General features: G+C 45.1%; 1 protein-coding gene across 10 annotated transcripts in view; it reads right to left on the bottom strand.

Moving 5' to 3' along the window:
* LOC110476751 (uncharacterized) overlaps positions 1-18,897 on the bottom strand; it is a 76,833-nt gene that overhangs the window by 24,028 nt on the left and 33,908 nt on the right. For 4 of the 10 annotated variants that reach the window (XR_014955502.1, XR_014955506.1, XR_014955504.1 and 1 more), the window contains 2 exons: positions 5,153-5,281; positions 4,785-4,931 (listed from right to left, as the gene is read on the bottom strand). The exons of 1 other annotated variant lie outside the window; for it this stretch is intronic. Coding sequence is in view for 3 of the 9 variants with exons in the window: in XM_085579893.1 (XP_085436019.1) it covers positions 4,902-4,931; positions 5,153-5,281 (159 nt within the window). In the remaining 6 variants the exon portion in view is untranslated. Of the gene's footprint in view, positions 1-748; positions 5,282-18,897 lie in introns of those variants that run through there. 5 more of the 10 variants (XR_014955513.1, XM_085579879.1, XM_085579873.1 and 2 more) reach the window with 3 other exon arrangements.

Genomic DNA, 18,897 nt, shown 5'->3' on the forward strand with positions numbered 1-18,897 from the left:
GGCAGGTCCTAGGGCGGTTCTAAATCGTCTAAATTGGCCTGTGGACTGATAGAAGGGAACAATTCCTGCAAGTGTCCAACATTGCTATTCCCATCTGCTGATGGGAAATAGAGACTGACTTTTCCCTTCGCTTATGCACACACAGATTCTCACTTACTTCTTTTCTTTCACTGTAATAAAACTGCCTTATTTCACCCACTGGTTGCTCTCCATCTTATTGTCTCCCTTGTCCCATTGGCTTCGTGGGCACCTGGCACCCAGCCAGGGTCAACCTGCTACAGATAGTTGGAAAAGAAAAGGCCTTACTATTTTAAGCATGTGTGAAAAAATATGCAATGCAGCATATCCGACATTTCACAAGCATCTTGCACAAGTGATATTACACAAATGCACCTTTCTCTGCATTATTTTGCAGATCCTCTTTTCTGTTTCTGTCTTCTGAGCACATCCTGAGCAATGAACAACAGCCCAACATTTCAAATTGGGATCCTTATTTGAGATCCTAAATAAAGTTAAGTCTGATGTGTATAGATTCTGCCCTCTCAAGTCCCACACACTTATAGGGTCAGCAAGTCAGGTCATTTGTCTTTTGGCAACTAACTGTACATTTAGGAATCTAAATTTTCAATGATTTGAATTCCAACTCTAAAATTCTGGCCTGGAGGTAGGTGTCAAACTGGAATTTGTAGCCCAGGGGCTGGGAATACACTAGTCATGAAGTTGCCTAGGTTCAGGAAGAAAAGTCAATGTGCATGGAGGCTTTTCACATATCAGAAGACTTAGAGCAAAACAGGAAGTTATTAATATCAGAGCTCAAACTGACTTGAGAGTCAGACAATATCAAACAGAAGGTGTCTCCCCTTTTTCCTGTTTATCTCTTGCTAGCTCAGAAGACAGGGGAGATGAAGAGGCAAAGAGTTTCATAATTTGGTGCTACAAGGCAGTGAAATTGAACTGGCAGGTTGTACATCATTACACAAAGTGTATGGCATCACTTTCCTCAAGTCTTTAAAGCTTTTGCTGTACTTTTAAACAAACAGGGAATCTATTTTGAAATGATGGGGTGGCACATGACAAAATAATGCAGTGCAATGGCATGCAGGAGTTCAGGCAAAGTGAGCAATACATTAAACTACAGGGGAGGATAATATGCTGCCTTGGTATAGGTTATCTTAGGAAAACACTGGAACTAAAGAACTTTCTCTTGAGAAAGTGCCATTTGATTTTTAAATAACACAGGTCATTAGGACTACAGTTTCATGTTATGTCTGCACAACGGTTTATCAAAGCAAGACCAAGTTACTGGCAGGGTCCTGGGAGGAAGCTCCAGGGTAAAGGAAAAATATTGTACAGAGCAGCTTACCACCACACAGTGCAGAAATGAGCAAAACTTGCTGGACTCATGGCCCAGCCTCATCACATCAGCACAGCACACACCAGACTGCATTCAGGTCTCTGTTTTCACTGCTGCCCAAAACAGTGTTTTCTTTCAAACAAGGACAATTTTAAAAGCTGCCCTTTCTAAAAGGGAACTGGACACAGTCCCTCCTTGAAAGACAAGATCAAGCAGGAAGCCCTGCACTGAGAACTAGCAAGGTCAAAAATGGAGTGCCAACCTGTTGGGATGTGGGGTCATTGGCTGTCTGAGATATTTTGCGTTTTGTCAGCCACTGTGGAGATGACAGAGCCTGGGAGCTGTTTATGGAGAATTTATTAGAAGACTCATAATGGGCACAGAAAAACTGAAACTGAGCAGGCAAAATGCAAACCCCAGGAATATTTATTTGTTTTGACTTACGATTGGGCAGGTAATACTTCCTAGTGAAATTTGGCTGTTCTCTAGAACACAAAACATGAAACACTGTAAGTAGGTGTCAGATCCCTGGGAAAGGTTTCCTTTCTTTTGGAGAAACAGGAGATTTCATGTGAGGATTTGTTCACTGGGTGCTTTCACTCTTTCAGCTATCTAGAGATTTAGGCCTTTTTTTTTGTTTTTCCATCCTATCTTGCTGAGCCACTCACAGCCACATGAAATAAATTCCTAGAAGGAAATCACTCCCACAGAGCCTTACAGCTCTCAATTTACAGTGAAAACCCACTGTTTGTGCATGCAGAAGATTAAAAAATAGAGGTACATATTCTTTTCTGTCCTTAATAAAGCTTCAGCTGCAAACACAAGGCAAGAGGCACACTTTCTTTCCACTGAGGTTGCAGATGTCAAACAAAAACATCACAAATTTCACTGCTGCTTAAATGAGATCTGCTGTACCTGACTTGCAGAAACCACTACCTCTGACAAGATTTGTCAACTACAGTACTGATGTACACAGTGTAATCCTCAGGGGAAGGACCCGTAGTCAGCTGTCCCCCCAGGATGGCCTCTTTTCTCTACTCAGGCCACTTTAGGGGTGCTGGGTAAGGAGGGGTAAAGCAAGCAGCTTCCAGGCTCCAGATAGGTGCTTTTGTGATCCCCTGAGCTCATGGATGAGGAGGAGGAGGAGGAGAAAGGGAGGAAGAACTGTATCAGATGAAATGGAACTAGGTAAGGCAAATGAGTGGTTACTAGCAAATGAAAAAGAATTCTATAAATAAAGATATGAATAGTTTTCATATTTAAGTAAGAAATGTGACAGGTATGAAATGAAGCAGAATTAAGAAAAAGAATTCTGCAGAATGAATTAGAGAGACTTGCAGCACACTTTCAGTTCTCTGTGCAGCTCAGGTCAAACACTGCTTTGCATTTGAAAGTCAGCTACACAAAGTGCTCTGAAGGATCCCCTTTGCTGTCCATCGCCTACGGTAAAAAGGTAATGCAGACCAAACCACTTCAGGGCCTGATATGACTCTCTCTCATACTGTAGGTGAATTCCTCACAGGTATTAATTTCACAGACCTCAGGGGTATGGGTGCACATTCTTCCTTGGAGAATGAGGGGCAAAAGGCCCCTCATGGGATGGGCCTAACTTATACAAGGGAGTCAGTGGCAAAGCAGAAACCTGGATGTAGATCACCCAAGTTCCAAGCTAGCATCTGAACTTCTAGACACACCCTCTTCTCCCTCCAAATGTGAGAAAATAAGAAATAAAACCAAAACCATACCACAGTGGTTTGAGTCATTTGAGAGTCCTGGCTGCAACCTCCCACACAGCGATCACCGCATAATCTTGGCTGCTTTCACCAGTGCCACCTTACCTTTCCCTCTCAGGCTTTCTGTTGTGTTCTGACTTAAACTGGGAGCTGCCTGAGGCAGAAGCTGTTAAAACTTCCCCATTATTTTGCATGTAGCATGAAGTATCATGGGGTATCTCACAGGTTTTGACTCTAAATTGTGTTTTTTGAGAGAGAGTCAAATTACTTTATGTCACTTGAGTCCACCTCCTGAAGCTTTTCCACACCTAAGAGCAGCTGGCAGAAGCAGTGGAAGTGAGCAAGGGCCATCTGTGCACATTGCTCAGGTTTTACTATTTCTGCTCACCCTGTGATTTTTGGCATCAGGGAAATTTTTTAGGCTGCAGGAAATAGCTCTTGAGGGCAACAAGGATATGGCTAGTGAGTCTGTCCTTAGGCTAGGCAAGCCTAAAAGATGTGCATAAAGCAACAGCTGCTTTGTAGGAATGAGGGCCTGCAAATTTTTTTATGCATACTGATGTCCGAAGCATTGCTGTGAAGGATTTATGCAATAGATCTGTGAGTATGTGTTCCTGTTCCACTTTCTAACTATTCCTATGTGTCTCCTCTCTCACTGCCCTTCAAAACTTTCCTCTGAATATAATGATGCATACTACTCCTGAGAAGTCTTGGGAAAGAATGTAGAGGGCATAGATTGCTTCAAAGCATATCTTCAAACATCTGTTTGTACTTACAGCACAAAAATTCAGCACACTACAGCACATAGCCGCCTATAGCTTCAAGGTAAACACAAATGCTACGAGGTATTAAAGACTCATAAATATAAACAAGATAGCCCGGAGCAGCTTATCAGTTAGGTGGTAATGGGTGGGGAAAGGCTCATTGTATATTTAAGGCCCAGGCATTTTCCCACTGATTTTTACCATGTTAGTAATAGGCCAGGAAGAGGAAAACTCTCATGTAATTTAGCCGGGAAATACTGCTCAGGTCAGTCAGTCCTGACTCTCTCCTTCTGTCATTCCTGCTCGCTGCTGCAAGGGGATGCAAGGGCAGTCTCTGGCCAGACACCCTCTGAGTCAGGAGGCGAAAGAGACAACTGCTCATGACAGCTCCGCTCCTGACAGCCAGGTCACCACTACGGCAGGTCCCCCCGTAGCAGAACAGAGATTACACTGATAAGGGACTTCCCTGGCAGCAGAGCCTTGCTAACTGGCCATACAGGAACATCAGAAGAAGGCTCTGGCCCCAGATTATTGTTTGAGTGGAAAACAAATGAGCAGATGACACTATTACCTGCTGTTACTTGACATCACTCTGAGACCACAGGGTAGAGTGGCACTGAGACCCCAGGACACTTTTACTACTACATGAGAGACAGGTATCATGATTAACCTGTTAGAAGTTGGTGGTGTTTCAGTCCCCTCCACACCTTCTTGGTGAATGAGAAGAAATTTTGGCTGGCTTGAAGTCCCTATATAATTTTGTATTAGCATCAGATGACTGCCAGTTCTGGTGTAAAGGAGGAGACAGAAACATGGCGCATGATCTGTTAGGACTTGAGGCACAGAAGCAGAGCTGTTCTAGGTGGGGATAAACCATTATGGATAATATCTCAGTATTTCTAGTTCACAGTCTTCTGTTTAGTCTAATCCCACCTCCTTGGAGATTTCAACTCCAATGCCATTTGGAGCAGCTCTGCCCTGGACATATGTTGTCTTCTGCCAGCTCTACTGCAGGGACCGTAGTCTTTGTCCTCTTCAGTCACTGCACCATCACTTGTTAGAGCTCATTTTTTCAGAGACCTAAATCACAACACAAACACTATAAATCAACCCAAAATGGATATGGCTAGACCACAAGACCTGAAAATACTCTAAAAATGTGCAATCTAGTTCAATAAATTATGCCTTCCCCAGGACAGATAATTTGGCTTCTCCAAACAAAAGAGTGTCAGCAAGAAAAGAATTTTATACCAATATTTTTGGCAGTATAGAAACATCCCTGTATATTACATAGTACTTACTACAAGGGCAGAAGATTCCAGTGTAGATCCACATTCGCTTTTGCATTTGTACAGGTGAAGGGGGGGTTTTTCCTCATGTTCAGCTAATGCGACTGAGCCAACAGGAACTAAAGCAATGCTCTTTCCTGCCTGTTGAGACATGGTGAAAGAAAGCAGCTACTTTAAATCAAAGGGTCCACATTCAGGGAGGTGCTCCAGCTAGAAATCAGAAGCCAGTTTACAGATACTTTGATAACTTGGGCTTTTATTGTTCCACAGGCCCCCAAGATCAGTTGCTGAGGGTTGGGTAAGTTTCATCATATGGAATTTGAAGGCAAAGACAATCTACATTTGCTTCCCACAGGCAAGCCCAGGCATCTGCAGCGTGTTATAAAAAGAGGAGATTAAAAGCAAGTTTTGTAGCACTACTGTATGAAAAGATACAATCTGATACAATTCTACCATTAGGAGTTTAGGAGTTAGGATTGGAAATCTGATGTAAGCACCTTTGAAGCACCAGTTTTGTCAAGAATATCCCATGCTTTGTCCTGTCTTGAAAACTGAATTGTTTAGCTATTAAAAGAGATTAATGTAATCTCTGTGTCTATGAAATTGGATTTTAAAACTGTTTGCTTACTGTACTATCTCCAGTGCAGTGAATGAGACCTCTGCTGCTTCTCATGTTGCTATAATTACAGGTCCCACCTTGTTTGAGCCCAGCATGTGCTGGCATCACCAGCAGGACAAAGTGCCTGGCAGACTGCAGGAGGAGGCATGTAGCTGGCAGGGAGAGGGAAGCCTCTGTTCCACAGAGGCCACCGGTATGTCCCGTGTTGCTTTGGACACCTCAGTGTGAGCAGAGGCAGTTAGAGAGGCACTGAGACAGCTAGGGCAGAGAGTACAAGCTAGGAGCAGAGGCTGAGTGAGCTGGGTGGGTTTAGTCCAGAGACAAGAAGATGGAGGGGTGATCCAAGAGGATCTGCTGCAAATCATGCCTCCCTCAGGGGGAGACTGACAGGCCCCTATCCATCCTGCAAGCAACAGATGAACAACAAACCCAGGCTGGAGCTTGGGAGAAGAAAATGGACAGAAAACATGTCCCAGAGAGGGACACTCTGCATTCCTCCATCGTTGGAGGCTTTCAAGACTTGGCTAGACAATGCCAAAGCTGACTTGATGTAATGTGATAGTCCTGTACTAAGCAGGAGCCTGGATGACCTTAGGCCTCAGAGGACTCTTCCAACCAACGTTTTTGTGTTTCTGTTCTTTTCCTAGTGAAGGAAATGAACAATCTGCAGCTCCATGGATATGTGACTTTTTATGCCAGCTAAGGAGCTGGTCCTGCAGTCTTCCATCCAAGAAGCTAGCAGTAAAGGTTAAGAAATCCTAGCCCCTCTCCACCCCTTCTCCCACAGGCAGCAGTGTGTTGTGCCCACCTCCAGTCTCCACTTTGCTGTAGAAACATGGCTTGTGGCCCTGTAAGCATGGTCTAGCCATGGGTGTTGACAGTCCAATTGCTTCACTTAGAGCTAAATGGTAGAAGAATAGATATCCCAGGGCAGGAGGCAATTGTTCCTGGGAATTCTGCTTGTCATCAACTAACCAAGACCATGTCTTCTTGCAGCAGGTTCTGTTCACTTGAGGATCCTAGCACAGTTGCTTTATTGCTGCTTCCACTCATACACACCACAGACACTTCAGCAGGCTCCTTTTCTGCTAACAGAGGGATCATGAAGCATCCTCTGGATGTCCTCTGCCAACTTCCCCCTCTCTTGGGAAAAGGGGATCTATTTGCTGAGTTTTTATTTACTCATCATGGTAGACAAGCTTCTGACAAGCCATTTCTCTGAAGTGCTGCAGCTTAACCTGCTGTCCTGCATGGGTATGGGGTAAAAAAATAACCACAGAGTTTTAAAATTGTCATTTTTTTCCTTTTTGCAGCAGATGAAAATTGAACTCACTTTCTCTTTCCCAGAAGTAATCTTGACTGCAGTGGCTTGAGAAGACCCCTTGCTGTAGCAAGGTCCTTGTTAATGACTGATTGCTCCAAGGCAGGGAATTATTTGGTGCTCTGATACAGGAGAAGGGCAGAAGAGAAAGGAGTCAAAAGAGCGGGTGCCTGTAGTTGTTACGCTTCTCCTGATGTATCTGGCAGAGACTGCAGAAATGGCTGGGTGACCAGTGGAAGCACTTGTGTAACATGGGGAGCCCCACATCCCAAAACACCACAGGCACAGACTGTGTCATCACAGCAACAAGCTGTCCCACATTGGTGGAAGGGACAAAGAACCAGCATGTGTCCTCTGCTCTCAGACAGAAAAATAATCTTTTGTATTCCTCTTTCTTTTGGACTTTGTAAACAGTTTGAGAATGTTTATATACAACTTGTTTTGTCTAGTTCATACATCTGGGTTACTTTTTCCATCTGTTCTCTTCAGTTTTAGGCACCTCCTGACTAATTGCTGTTTCTTTGACCAAACTTTTGCCCTCTGAATTCTATAATGCATCAACAGCACACCCATACACAGCCCCAATACCACCCTCAAAGACTCCCAGGGCTCTGAGATGCCTTCAAGGCCAGATCCAAACCTCAAAGTGAAGACATGGCACAAAAGTGCTGCCTCAGGGCTCCTCTCTACCCATGAGTGTTCTGGCAGCCGAGTGCCTGTGCTAGCCTTTTCACCCCAAACTGTATTCAGCCCATGATGGCTTGCTCCCAGCAGCTCTGTTAGTTCTCCTCACATGGCAGACAGCAGCCCTACAAGCTCTGCTCACTGTGCCAGGTATGGGCAGGGCCAGACATTATGGGGAGCTCCACAGCAGCAGTGTTGTGGTGGCTATGGGGAACCTAATTAAAACAGATTGAATGGAGACAGAAGCAAAGATGGCATCAGTGGGAGATGACACAGAGCAACTACAGTTCCCTCAGAGCTGCACTAACACCAAACACTACACCTTGCTGAAATGTACTGCCATTAGAAAGTACACCTGCCATGTACCACATTTTCAAGTTTCAGGGAGACTGGCACAAGGTCTGGGGGAGCTGCTACATGTATGAGGCTGTATGCATGGTCTGGAGCTGGAGGAGTACCTGGTAAGTGCTGGGAACTGACAACATTTTATATGTACACACAGCTTTATGTGGTCTTTTTGGTATCTGAACATTTGCTACTGCTTAAAAGATAATTCTGTTCTGATCTAGCAGCAGAGAGGATCTTGAGTATTTATTTTAAAGGCACATGGATAGGCCAGAATGCAGTCATAGAATCATAGAATCATTTATGTTGGAAAAGAGTTATAACAGCAGTGAGTCCAACTATTAACACAGCAGTTCTAAGTGCACCACTAAACCATGTCGCTCAGTGCCACAGCTACATGTCTTTTAAATACCTCCAGGGACAGTGACTCCACCACTTCCCTAGGCAGCCTGTTCCAGTGCTTGACAATCCCTTTGGTGAACAAATTTTCCCAAGTATTCAGTGCAAAGATCCTTTTCCCCCTCTGAGACATGTGTGCCCCATCTGTTACTAGTCGCCCTGCTGTCATGTAAACTGACCCATGATCAAAATCCCCCAAATTTTGAGGGTGACACCAGGCTCAGAGCCAGGTAATCTGTTGTCTCTTTCTATTTCTTTCCTTATCATTCCTTGCAATTGGTAGGATAAGGGGAACACTTCCTGTGGTCCAGATCCTTTAACCAATTGTCCCAAAGCTCTGAAGCGTTTCCTGATTTTCCTTGGACTTCCTGGTGCAACTTCCTTGCTGCCTACCTGAAAATTAATAGTGGAGAGCAACCTGAGAGTAAGAAGCTTTCTTTTCATGTCTTTAACCCATGTCCCAGAGAGGCAGCAGATATCCCTCAGAAGTTGTTCCAGTCAGCATATTGGGTCTTCTCCCTTCAGAAGGGAGTCTTCCATGGCAATGACCTGTCTCTTTTTCTTCATGGACACAGTTTTGACACAGGTTGACTTAACCTTGGTGACAACCCCGTGCAAGATGAGACACTGTCCCCATTACTCAGCTCTGCTAGCAGAGCCTTGTACCCATACCTGCTCCTGGCCCTACATGATCCTACCTATACCCATTTTTTCTTGCAGTCAACCACTTTGGAGCATGTATGTCTTGTTTCTTGCTGAGTTCAATGCAGCATGATCCTGATTATGAACATTTACTTTCAGGGACTGTAACATTAACAAAATACCTGGTTATATTATTAATAAAAGCCATCCACATATCTATAGAATTATTAGCTAATGCTGCTCTCTCTTTGGCTAGCGTAGCATAGCAAAGTTATAAAAACAGATTTGTATTGCTAACGCTTCCAGACCAAAGAGTCAGATCATATTTGCCATCAGCAATGTTGTTGAGTGTATAAACTGAAAACTCAGTAGTCAACAACCAACAACATTGCCTGAGCACTAGAAAACATGGAAAAGTTCTTGACTCTGGCCTAGTAGGGCTGCCACTCAGATATTTTTGAAATTTAATTCAGCAAATGTCATCATTCCTAACACAAACCATCTTGCGGTGAGCAAAGCAGAAAGGAGCACTGGAACCCTGAGGAGTTAGGAATTATTCCCATATTAGGTACTATTTCCACAATGAAATGCACTCCCAGTTTATCCATTTTCATTATGCCAATTTATTGTATTTATGGACTAGGGATGTGTGTTTAGATTACAACCTCGTTTTTGTAGGTGCTACATGAACAAGTCATGAAACAGGCCCTGTTCCTGCAGTAGTGCCACACTGACCCGGAAGCAGAGGATAAAGGATATTGCCAATGGGGAGAATATGCAAATTGATGGGCCCAGCAAAAAACCACATTCTTCAGAGCAGGAAAATATTTGCTTTTCAGGAGAAAACTGTACAGTGTGAAAGTGCTCACGGGTTATGCAGACATCGCTTATGAAATAAGACAAATAAAAGCCTGAGAAATTTCAGTTTTTTCCATCCAGAGAGCAAATATATCAGGTTGTTCCACAGTGACCTGTCAAGCCTAAATTTAAGCGGGAAGAAAAGGACAGTTCAGGCTCTGTACCCATTGCAGCTTGCTCACTGTCTTCTGACTTCCATCAACAGCAGGATCTTCACCACTACCATCTTCCCACCCTTGGATAAAGGGGCTAAGAGAATTACTACTTGTGGACTTCAGATGCAACAAATAATCTACCCACTGTCTGCAGTAACTTATAACAGCAACTTGCATTTTCCAAAGAGATTTTGGCATGGGGGAGCCTGAATGTAATTGTTAATGTGGAAGTCTCATGTAAATGAATCTGTTTGAAAACAGGGCTCAGTTGTGTAGCTAGACAGCTACACAGCCATGAAGGACTTCAGGATACACCTTCACTGCACCAAGTGAAGGTGGTCTGCAGAGCCCAAGGTGTTCCCAGGGCTAGAATCAGCATAGCCAGTTTGGTCAAAGCCTGGCTGAATAAGCTTTGCTCTTTTGCTGCCGTGTAACCCAGTGCCAATGGATATATACACCCCTTCTCACCCTCTCAGCAGCCCTGCATGGCACTGCACAGCAGCACATTGTGGTTCCAGCTGGTAAACAGCTGCTGTGGGTGTGGTATGGACACATCTGCAAGTGCTCACATCCCCTCATCTATACTGGGACCTCAGTCACTCCTCACTTCTCTGAGATGACCTCAGGATCTGTTTCACAGGAGCTGGTAGGACCCAAGGGTGCAGGTGGAACACCCAAAATAGCTTTAAATTCAGTGGGGGGTGGAAAGGCAGCTAAGAGAATGAGCAGTGGTGATAACAGACACTGGAATCTAAAGGCATAGGCAGCAGATAATTAATGAAGAGGCTTAAGTGTCTTGGTAATGTGGCAGTGAGAAACCTTGCTATTACTGCCTTCAGCACAGAGTGCATATACAACATAGTATTGTGAAATCTTGAAATCTTTGTACACAAATACAGTTAGGAGAAGAAAAAAAAAAAAAAAACTTGGCCATATTTCTGAATATACTCACTTCTTCTGAAAATAATATCACAGCCAGAACAGGCCTGCTATATTCAACGCTCATGCATAAGTCCTCATACCTGGCTTAATAATCATAATGAACTATGAGGGAAAGTAAATAGTCTTCATTCCACATCTCTGAGGACAATAGTAAGAAGGAAGAGATTTCAAACATTGGTAATGACTTGTAGAGCAGTACATTGCTTAAAACATTGACTATGAGCCAAGAAATACCCCTCAAGGCTGCAATCAAAAACAGTTTTTGGCTCTGTGCTGTGAACAGAAACTTTATTTGATCAACAGAGTCATTGCAACAGACTTGCTGTTGAGAGTCTGGAAGCTCTTTTCTAATGTGGCACCCTTCACTAAAGATACAGCTCCTGCATGGGAGAACTCTGGGCTCATGAAATGCAGCTCTGACTCACAGCTCCAAGTTAATTGTGATGACCACTGAGGAGAGTTGATGCTTCTCCTCTGGCTGGCACAGAAATCTGAGTAACTTTTCATGGGGAAATAAGAGAGGTGTGAGATTGGCAAAAGTACTCCTCTCTGTTTTTGAAAGTAGCTGTTGATTTGGAATAATGAAATCAGCTGAATTTTTTTTGTGAAGAGCTTCAGCTTATTGCCCTCTCAGCAATACAAGTACAGGGGCAATCTCTGAGCTATAGGCCTTGCCAGGCTAAGAAGAAAACAGATGTGGATTACCCCCCTTCTGGCCAGAAGAAACACCCACCTGTCAGAGAATATTGGCAGGAAGAAAATTAAAGAACTGAAGATTAATTTTTAATAGAGTTTTTCAGAAAATAGCAGACCTTCTCAAAGTATTTCAAACTCTTTTTTTTTTTTTTTTTTTTAATGAAAAGTAGACATTTCAGTTGAAATCTGGAAAACTGAAGGTCTATTACTCCTATAAATATCTGTCATCAGAAATGGGTTTCCTGCTGGCATCACTAAGGAAAAAAAAAGAGTTCTGAGAAGAGAGGGGGTTGTTAATATCAGAAAGTAATTTTCAACAAGAAACAACAAACTATACCGATTTGAAAAAACAAAACAAAACAAAAAAAAATACTGACTGCTCCTGAATACACACACAAAACCCAATCCAACTAATTGCCCAGGGATCTATGGATAATTGGCATCTCCATGTTGATGGTTTGATCTGGCAAAAGAGAACCTTCCCCAACCATGGGAATAAAATTTTTAAAAAATGTAGAGGCTCCTGTTCAGCAAAAAGAAACCAGTAGTGCACAGAGACCTCATCCTGTGTCAGAGGCATGAGAGATCTGATGCAAAACAGACATGAGCTGCCTGAATTCCTTGGGAGAGGAGAAGGAATTTCAGACTAGCGTGCCACAGTCCTAGAGCCCAGAGAAGCAACTAGGTACTCACACAAGCCATGATCAAGAAGACCAGAATACCAAAAACTAAAAAAGATAGAAATAAACATATTTTTCGGGATATGATGTATGCTGACTGACTTCCAAACACTGGAACAGCTTGCCCAGAAAAGTGAATGTTCATCACTGGAAATGTTAAAAGACAGGTCGGATGATCCAGTGAAAGAATGTCCCTGCCCACAGCAGTGGGAGTGGACCAGATGATCTTTGAAGGTCTCTTCCAACACCAAAAAAGTTACCGATTTTATGATTTCTTACTTCAGCATAGAAAGCCTAAAATTTTCTGGTTCTGATAGTCTGGACTGCCATTAAAAGCAATGTGCCTTTTCCAAATATCACTTTTTTCAAACAGTAGAGCACTAACACCACAATTTTTCCCCAAAGAATGGAGCAAATAAAGGAGTTTTCAATGAGTTTTAGAGATTCTGACTTTCTTATTCAAATCCAGGCAATATGAAAAGAGGGACTGATAAATTGTTATGTTCAAAGATTTACCTTTCCAACAAGAGGGAAGATAGGGTGGCAAAGTATAGAGGAGGGGAAACACTGGGGAAAGGGAAAAGTAAGCATGCATCCAGTGTTGCCTTCAGGCTTTATGTTTGACAGAAACAAAACAAGACATCCACAGAAAAATATAATGTTTTTCTGTATGGGGAAGATTATATGACTGTTACACCTGATTCCTGCTTCAAAAACCATGCAGTGTCTCCATTGCTTGGTGATGGCTGCAGAGAGAAGTATCTACAGCAATTTAACACCAGTGAGCCCTGCAGAAAGAGTGGAGGTGACACCACTGCTGCAGGAACAACTTTGTAAGCAGTTAAAGCCCATAAGGAAAGTTAGCACCTACTACTGTGAACAAAAAGCTCATTTGTAATTAAAAGCAAATCCCCAGAAGACTGAGTTGCATCAGTTGGAAGCACACACGGATTTGGGGCAAATTGGGGAGATCTCTAAAGCTGACACCTGTGTCTTCTGATTCAATACACACAGAGAGGTGTCTAAACACAATCCCGGGTCATGTGCTCTAGGATGGCCCTGCTTGAGCAGGGAGTTGGACCAGATGCCCCACTGGGGTCCCTTCCAGCCTGACACATCCCCATGATTCTGTGGTACTCAGGAATTAATGCTAAGGTAAGACACAGGCATTTCACACCCCCAGTGCTCCCTTGACAGGGTGCTGAGGAGCATCAGTGCAGCACTGGCTCCTACTCGTGCCTCTGTGTAATTACAGACCCGTGGCTGGACTCCAGGTTCGTAAATACACCTCAGATGAGGTGCTGGCCTGGTCCCTGGCCAGCTCCAGCAGCAGAGCCCTGTGTAGGTATCTCAGAGGCTTGCTCAAACGCAGTCACTGATGCAGAGGTTCCCCCCATTATCCACAGGAATTACTGAGACTTGAAAAGCTGCTGTGACGTGGCCCAGTGCATTGCACACTGGTCACAGGGAGACACCACCAGCAGGACCATTGTTGCAGATGATAGATAAATATAATTGTTCATAAATAATACATCGGGATGAGAACAGTTCTCCCAGCTAGCCGAGCAATGCCCCTGCCTTTGGATGGGTCCTGGGGTGAAATGGACTGTTCCATCCCACCCCCCAAAAGATGTATGGTTCACCCCGCACCTCTATCCCTCCCTCCAAACATCAAATGTCTGTAACCCCATTGGCCATGCCTTATTCCAACCCACCTCGAAGCCCCTTTATAAGGAGGCTTCGAGGGGCTACGCACTCTCTTGGAACTTCCCCCCCTCTTGGAACCTCCTCCCTCCTCTTGGAGCTTTCCCTCTCCTAGAGCATCCCTTTGTCTCTCCCCTCCTCCACCCTCTCAGGCCCGGCCACGTGCTGTGTCTGGAAGCACGAGGCAGAACCTTCTGCACCCCCAATAAACCTCTTTCCCCAAGAGCAAACCTCAGAGATCTCTGCCTCCATTCATCCACACTGTGCTGGAGCATGGTATTTTCTACAGGCCATGGCTCTTTCTACTCCCTCAGAAAAAGGGTGTCCCCATGCTTTTCTTGCACAGGCTATGCATGGGCTCCTTGATCCCCAGAGTTCCTGCCTGCCAAGGAGGGAAAGGGGCCTGATGTCAACATTGTGGCTCCCTAGCACGGGTAACATTTGATGGTTCAGGAGAGCTGGGAACAAAAAGCAGGCTTGAAGCAAACAGCCCCATCCCATCCAGCCATGAAACATGACTCAACAGATCCACACAGGCAGGGCTGTGCAGGCTGTGAGCGGAAACCAAACACAGAGCATGCAGTGGGCTGGCAAGCTGGGCCTTTTTGGTGTTTTTTTCTTTCTTTCTTTTTTTTTTTTTTTTTTCTGGTGGAGTCTTATCCTTCTCTTGTATTTAAGCAACACTTCCAACAGGAAGAAAGGCTGGAAGAAAATACTGACTTACTGTGGGATGGGGGCCTCTCACCAAGATCTGCAGTGCAGCTAAGAATGATTTTGCCTGTTTTCCTAAAAATGTGGCTTTGCAACGGGATGGAGAGAGGGAGCCAAGCCACACGTGCAGGGAGAAGGCTGAGATAGGCAGGATACCCTGTGGCAGACAGAAGCTCCTCAGCCTGTGTAACTTGCCAGGGTAGAGAAGTGCTGTGACAAGTTACACAGGCTTCTACAGTAGCATGAATTTGATCCTAGAAAAAACAAGTATCAACAACTTAATCACATGCCTGGGTCACATGGAAGCAAGGATAACACGCAGTAGCAAATGGTGACTTTTTTTTCTTTTTCTGACTGTGTTTGTTTTTTAACATAAAGTGGGAGTGAGGAGTGAAATTTGGGTGGGGCTTTCTACTATTCACTGTGAGGAAATAGAACGTGTTTGCAACAGATCCCGCTTTGTTTTGCTCTCCCTCAAGAGCACGGGGCTCTCTCCGGGCTCTGCCAGGCTGGTAATGCCGCAGTTTTTCCAGGACTCCCGGGCTGTTCTGCAGCCCAGAGGAGCCCTCGCCAGGACTGTCTCACTAGGGCTCATCAGCCGTGCTGGCGTGGGCTAAGGGCAGGAGCTTTGGCCGAGCGCCTGGCACAGCCGTGAGCCGCTGGCAGCAGTGCTTGGCAGCGCCGTCCTTGGAAAAAGATGATGGTATCCACAGTGGGAGATGTCAGATCGTGGCCCGGGAGGGCGGCTCTGCAGGGCTCCTGAGCTCCGGACCCTGAGTCACGGGGATGCAGCGGGGCTGTGCAGCAATGCAGCCCTGCGGATCGCTGCAGCACTGCACAGGCCTGGCAGTGCAGCCCTGCGGATCGCTGCAGCACTGCACAGGCCTGGCAGTGCAGCCCTGCGGATCGCTGCAGCGCTGCACAGGCCTGGCAGTGCAGCCCTGCGGATCGCTGCAGCACTGCACAGGCCTGGCAGTGCAGCCCTGCGGATCGCTGCAGCGCTGCACAGGCCTGGCAGTGCAGCCCTGCGGACCGCTGCAGCACTGCACAGGCCTGGCAGTGCAGCCCTGCGGATCGCTGCAGCACTGCACAGGCCTGGCGAGGCGGCACGCCGCTGACAGGGCTCCCATCGAGTCCTGCCTCTTCCAGCATTGCTGTGAAAAATGCTGGCTGGCACCGTGCGCGCAGGCAGCCCTCCCTGGGCACAGCCCCGCACTGCCGCTCTGCCAGGCCCCGGGCCTCGCCGCCTGGCCAGACCCTGCTGGGCACTGGGGTGTTTCTTTTCCAGAGATGCACGACCAGATCATCTAGTCTGCAAGTCTCTCAAAGTGAAACAGTTTGTTCTAACTCACAGAAACCTCTGCGTTACATACTGTTCTGTCTCCACCTCTCTTCAGATACCCCAGAGACTCAAACCAACCAACAAACTGCTTAACTGCTTTTTTTTTTTTTTTTTTTAAACTTTACGGTTTTCAAATGAAAACACTGTCTTTTCTGTACGTACTTCTGTCATGCAGTATCCAGTTTCAGATCCACAGGTCTCACACTTGTGGCCCATTTCCAACAATCCTGTTCACACTGGGCGTAGATTTTTGCAATGGGCCCAAGGCACAGCAGGTCAGTCAATGGTTTGCCTGCTCCATCCCTCACAGGGAGTGCAGCGAACCAGCCCTCCCAAAGCTTTGCTGTCTTACACCATGAGGGCTTTCTATAGGTGCAGTTATTTCAGCAAAGCTTTACTGATGAATCTTTGTGTGCACACGTGTAAAACAGCACAAGTGTGCCTACCTGAAGCTGGGAGAGCTGCGTGGAGCCAGGCTTCTGCCTCCTCACACTGCAACTCATACAGCTCAGCCAGAAACCAGCTGTGGGGCACGCTTGGCTCAGTTCTTTCCTTTTAACTCCTCTGGTACAATTAAAGCAGCATAGACTCAAATGTGGCTGCAGTGATGCTGCTATAAAAATACAGGAAGGGAAACTAGATTCAACAGAGCATGACCCTTCATACTTGCATATCTGTTCAATGGCACTTCTACCAGCATCAATCTCCTTGTGAAAATGTAAATTATATCCCCAGCTGAAAGTCCTGCACAGGCACAGACACTGTAGGCAGATAAGACCCATGTGCTACTCAGCAGGAACAGTTTGTGTCTTGCAAAGTATCCTGGTTTTAGAGGAGCCAGAAATATAAGGGAGAAGATTTGCTTTTCTTTTAAAAATAGCTTGTTCTAAGGAATGTCTTTTTCAACCCTGAGAGAATACAACATGTAAGGGATACAGGACCTAATAACCCACCTGGAAATACTTTGTATGGAAAAGCAGTTTAGCCAGTTTGGGGATTAAGCCAAAGAAGTATCAGACAGGCCTTGCTTGATATGATTTGAGTTTGTGGCAGTTTTTACAGCCCAGCAGGATTTCCCAAAGCTGAGGTGCTTTTAAGCTGCCCGTCTGTGTGCCTGGCCCTTTTTGCAGTCCTGGCTTTTGGCCAAAGTGATTTCTGTTTGTGAGGGAGTGAACAAGTAAGGATCATTACAACTTGGAAGGAGCTTGGTTCTTGCTGGATGAGTGCTATGAAGACATAGAATGGGACAAAACAAGTATAGAAATGTACCACAAAGTGGGAGCTGATAAGGACATGGCATGCTCCTGCAAATTTCAGCTGTTTAGGACATGGTTTGCAGGCTGTGGGACAACTCTTATGCAGAAGTAGGGGAATGTGGATACAGGAAAAGAAGAGATTTCCAGTAGGATCTGTGTGTATCTCCCACTCTGAGGCAATCGGACATCAGCAGATCTATATTCTGACCATGGAGGGGTGGCTTGTCTACAGCTGTGATTCTGCTCCTCATTGTTCCTGGTGATGAATGACCATACACTCATACACACCATAGGAGCAGCAGCACAGTGTTAAAAACTGTGAATTTTCAGAAGTCAACAGCAGAGCCTGCATTGTACTCTCTTTGAGACAAGGGAAAAGCAGTTGGAAAAGGTAAAGATGGGACAATTCGTAGCCTTCCTTGCCCCCCCAAGTATTTTTTTCAAGGTACAAGAGGACTTCTAATGAAACTATCCCACTGCCTGAAGGACAAAACAAATCAACTCTGACATCCATGAGGGTACCCAGGTAGCATTTCCAAATGAAAATTTATGGGTCTTTTAGGAATATTATTTTGGGGTGAGGGGAAAGAGAGGAGGAAAGAAGAAAGGCAAGTTCCATGGAAAGCTGCTGTTCTTAATTGAATCTAAAATAGAACTTCTTGGAAGTTTACCAACCAGGCATTTTTGTGTGGAAAACACTAACTGTGCAGATTGGGCACTGTCCAAGTTAAAATACACACCAGTACTCGATGGGAACAGTGTTGGGGTCTAGATCTGTTGACTCTGAAATCCCTGCCAAAGAGTCCCTGCTACGGCAAGACTTGGGACTTCACAGCAGCTGTTATTTTTCTACAGCACATTGTAGGTCTGGCTTTGGGTCTCCAACTGTGCATCCTCAGGATTTCAGGGAGGTGTCAGTGAGTTCTGGAGTGTAGCTTGCACTTTACAGTCAGTGTAGATTCAGTCAGTTCACTAACTGGAGTCCCAGGAGTTTGTTTAGTTTTCTGAGTTTGACACCTGCATTTGGAGGGATGACTTATACCCAGCACTGCACTTGCAGCAAGGGAATGGAAGGGAAGGGATGTTGGAGTGTGGTTTTTCAGAACTGTGGTTTTCAGGATAGGTTTTTCAGTAAAAAGACTTTTTTGTTCAGTCCAAGTGTCTTCTTTTAAAGAATAAATCCATGTCTAGCATGAATCAAGGCACAGAATGAGCAGAAAACAATCTAAGAAACTGGACATTCCCAAGAGTGTGATGGAATTAATAATTTTCTAGAATTAAAGGATTTTTACATTGATATGTATTAGGGTTGGTGTTCCACACAATACTGATGCTTGCCATGAGTTTTTGGGCATTGGATGAGGACAGGGAATGGGAGCACAGCTTTCAGCTTGGGAGGTTTC

Source organism: Lonchura striata, chromosome 1 (assembly GCF_050655825.1).
Source record: "Lonchura striata isolate lonStrDom1 chromosome 1, ASM5065582v1, whole genome shotgun sequence".
Classification (NCBI taxonomy): domain Eukaryota; kingdom Metazoa; phylum Chordata; class Aves; order Passeriformes; family Estrildidae; genus Lonchura; species Lonchura striata.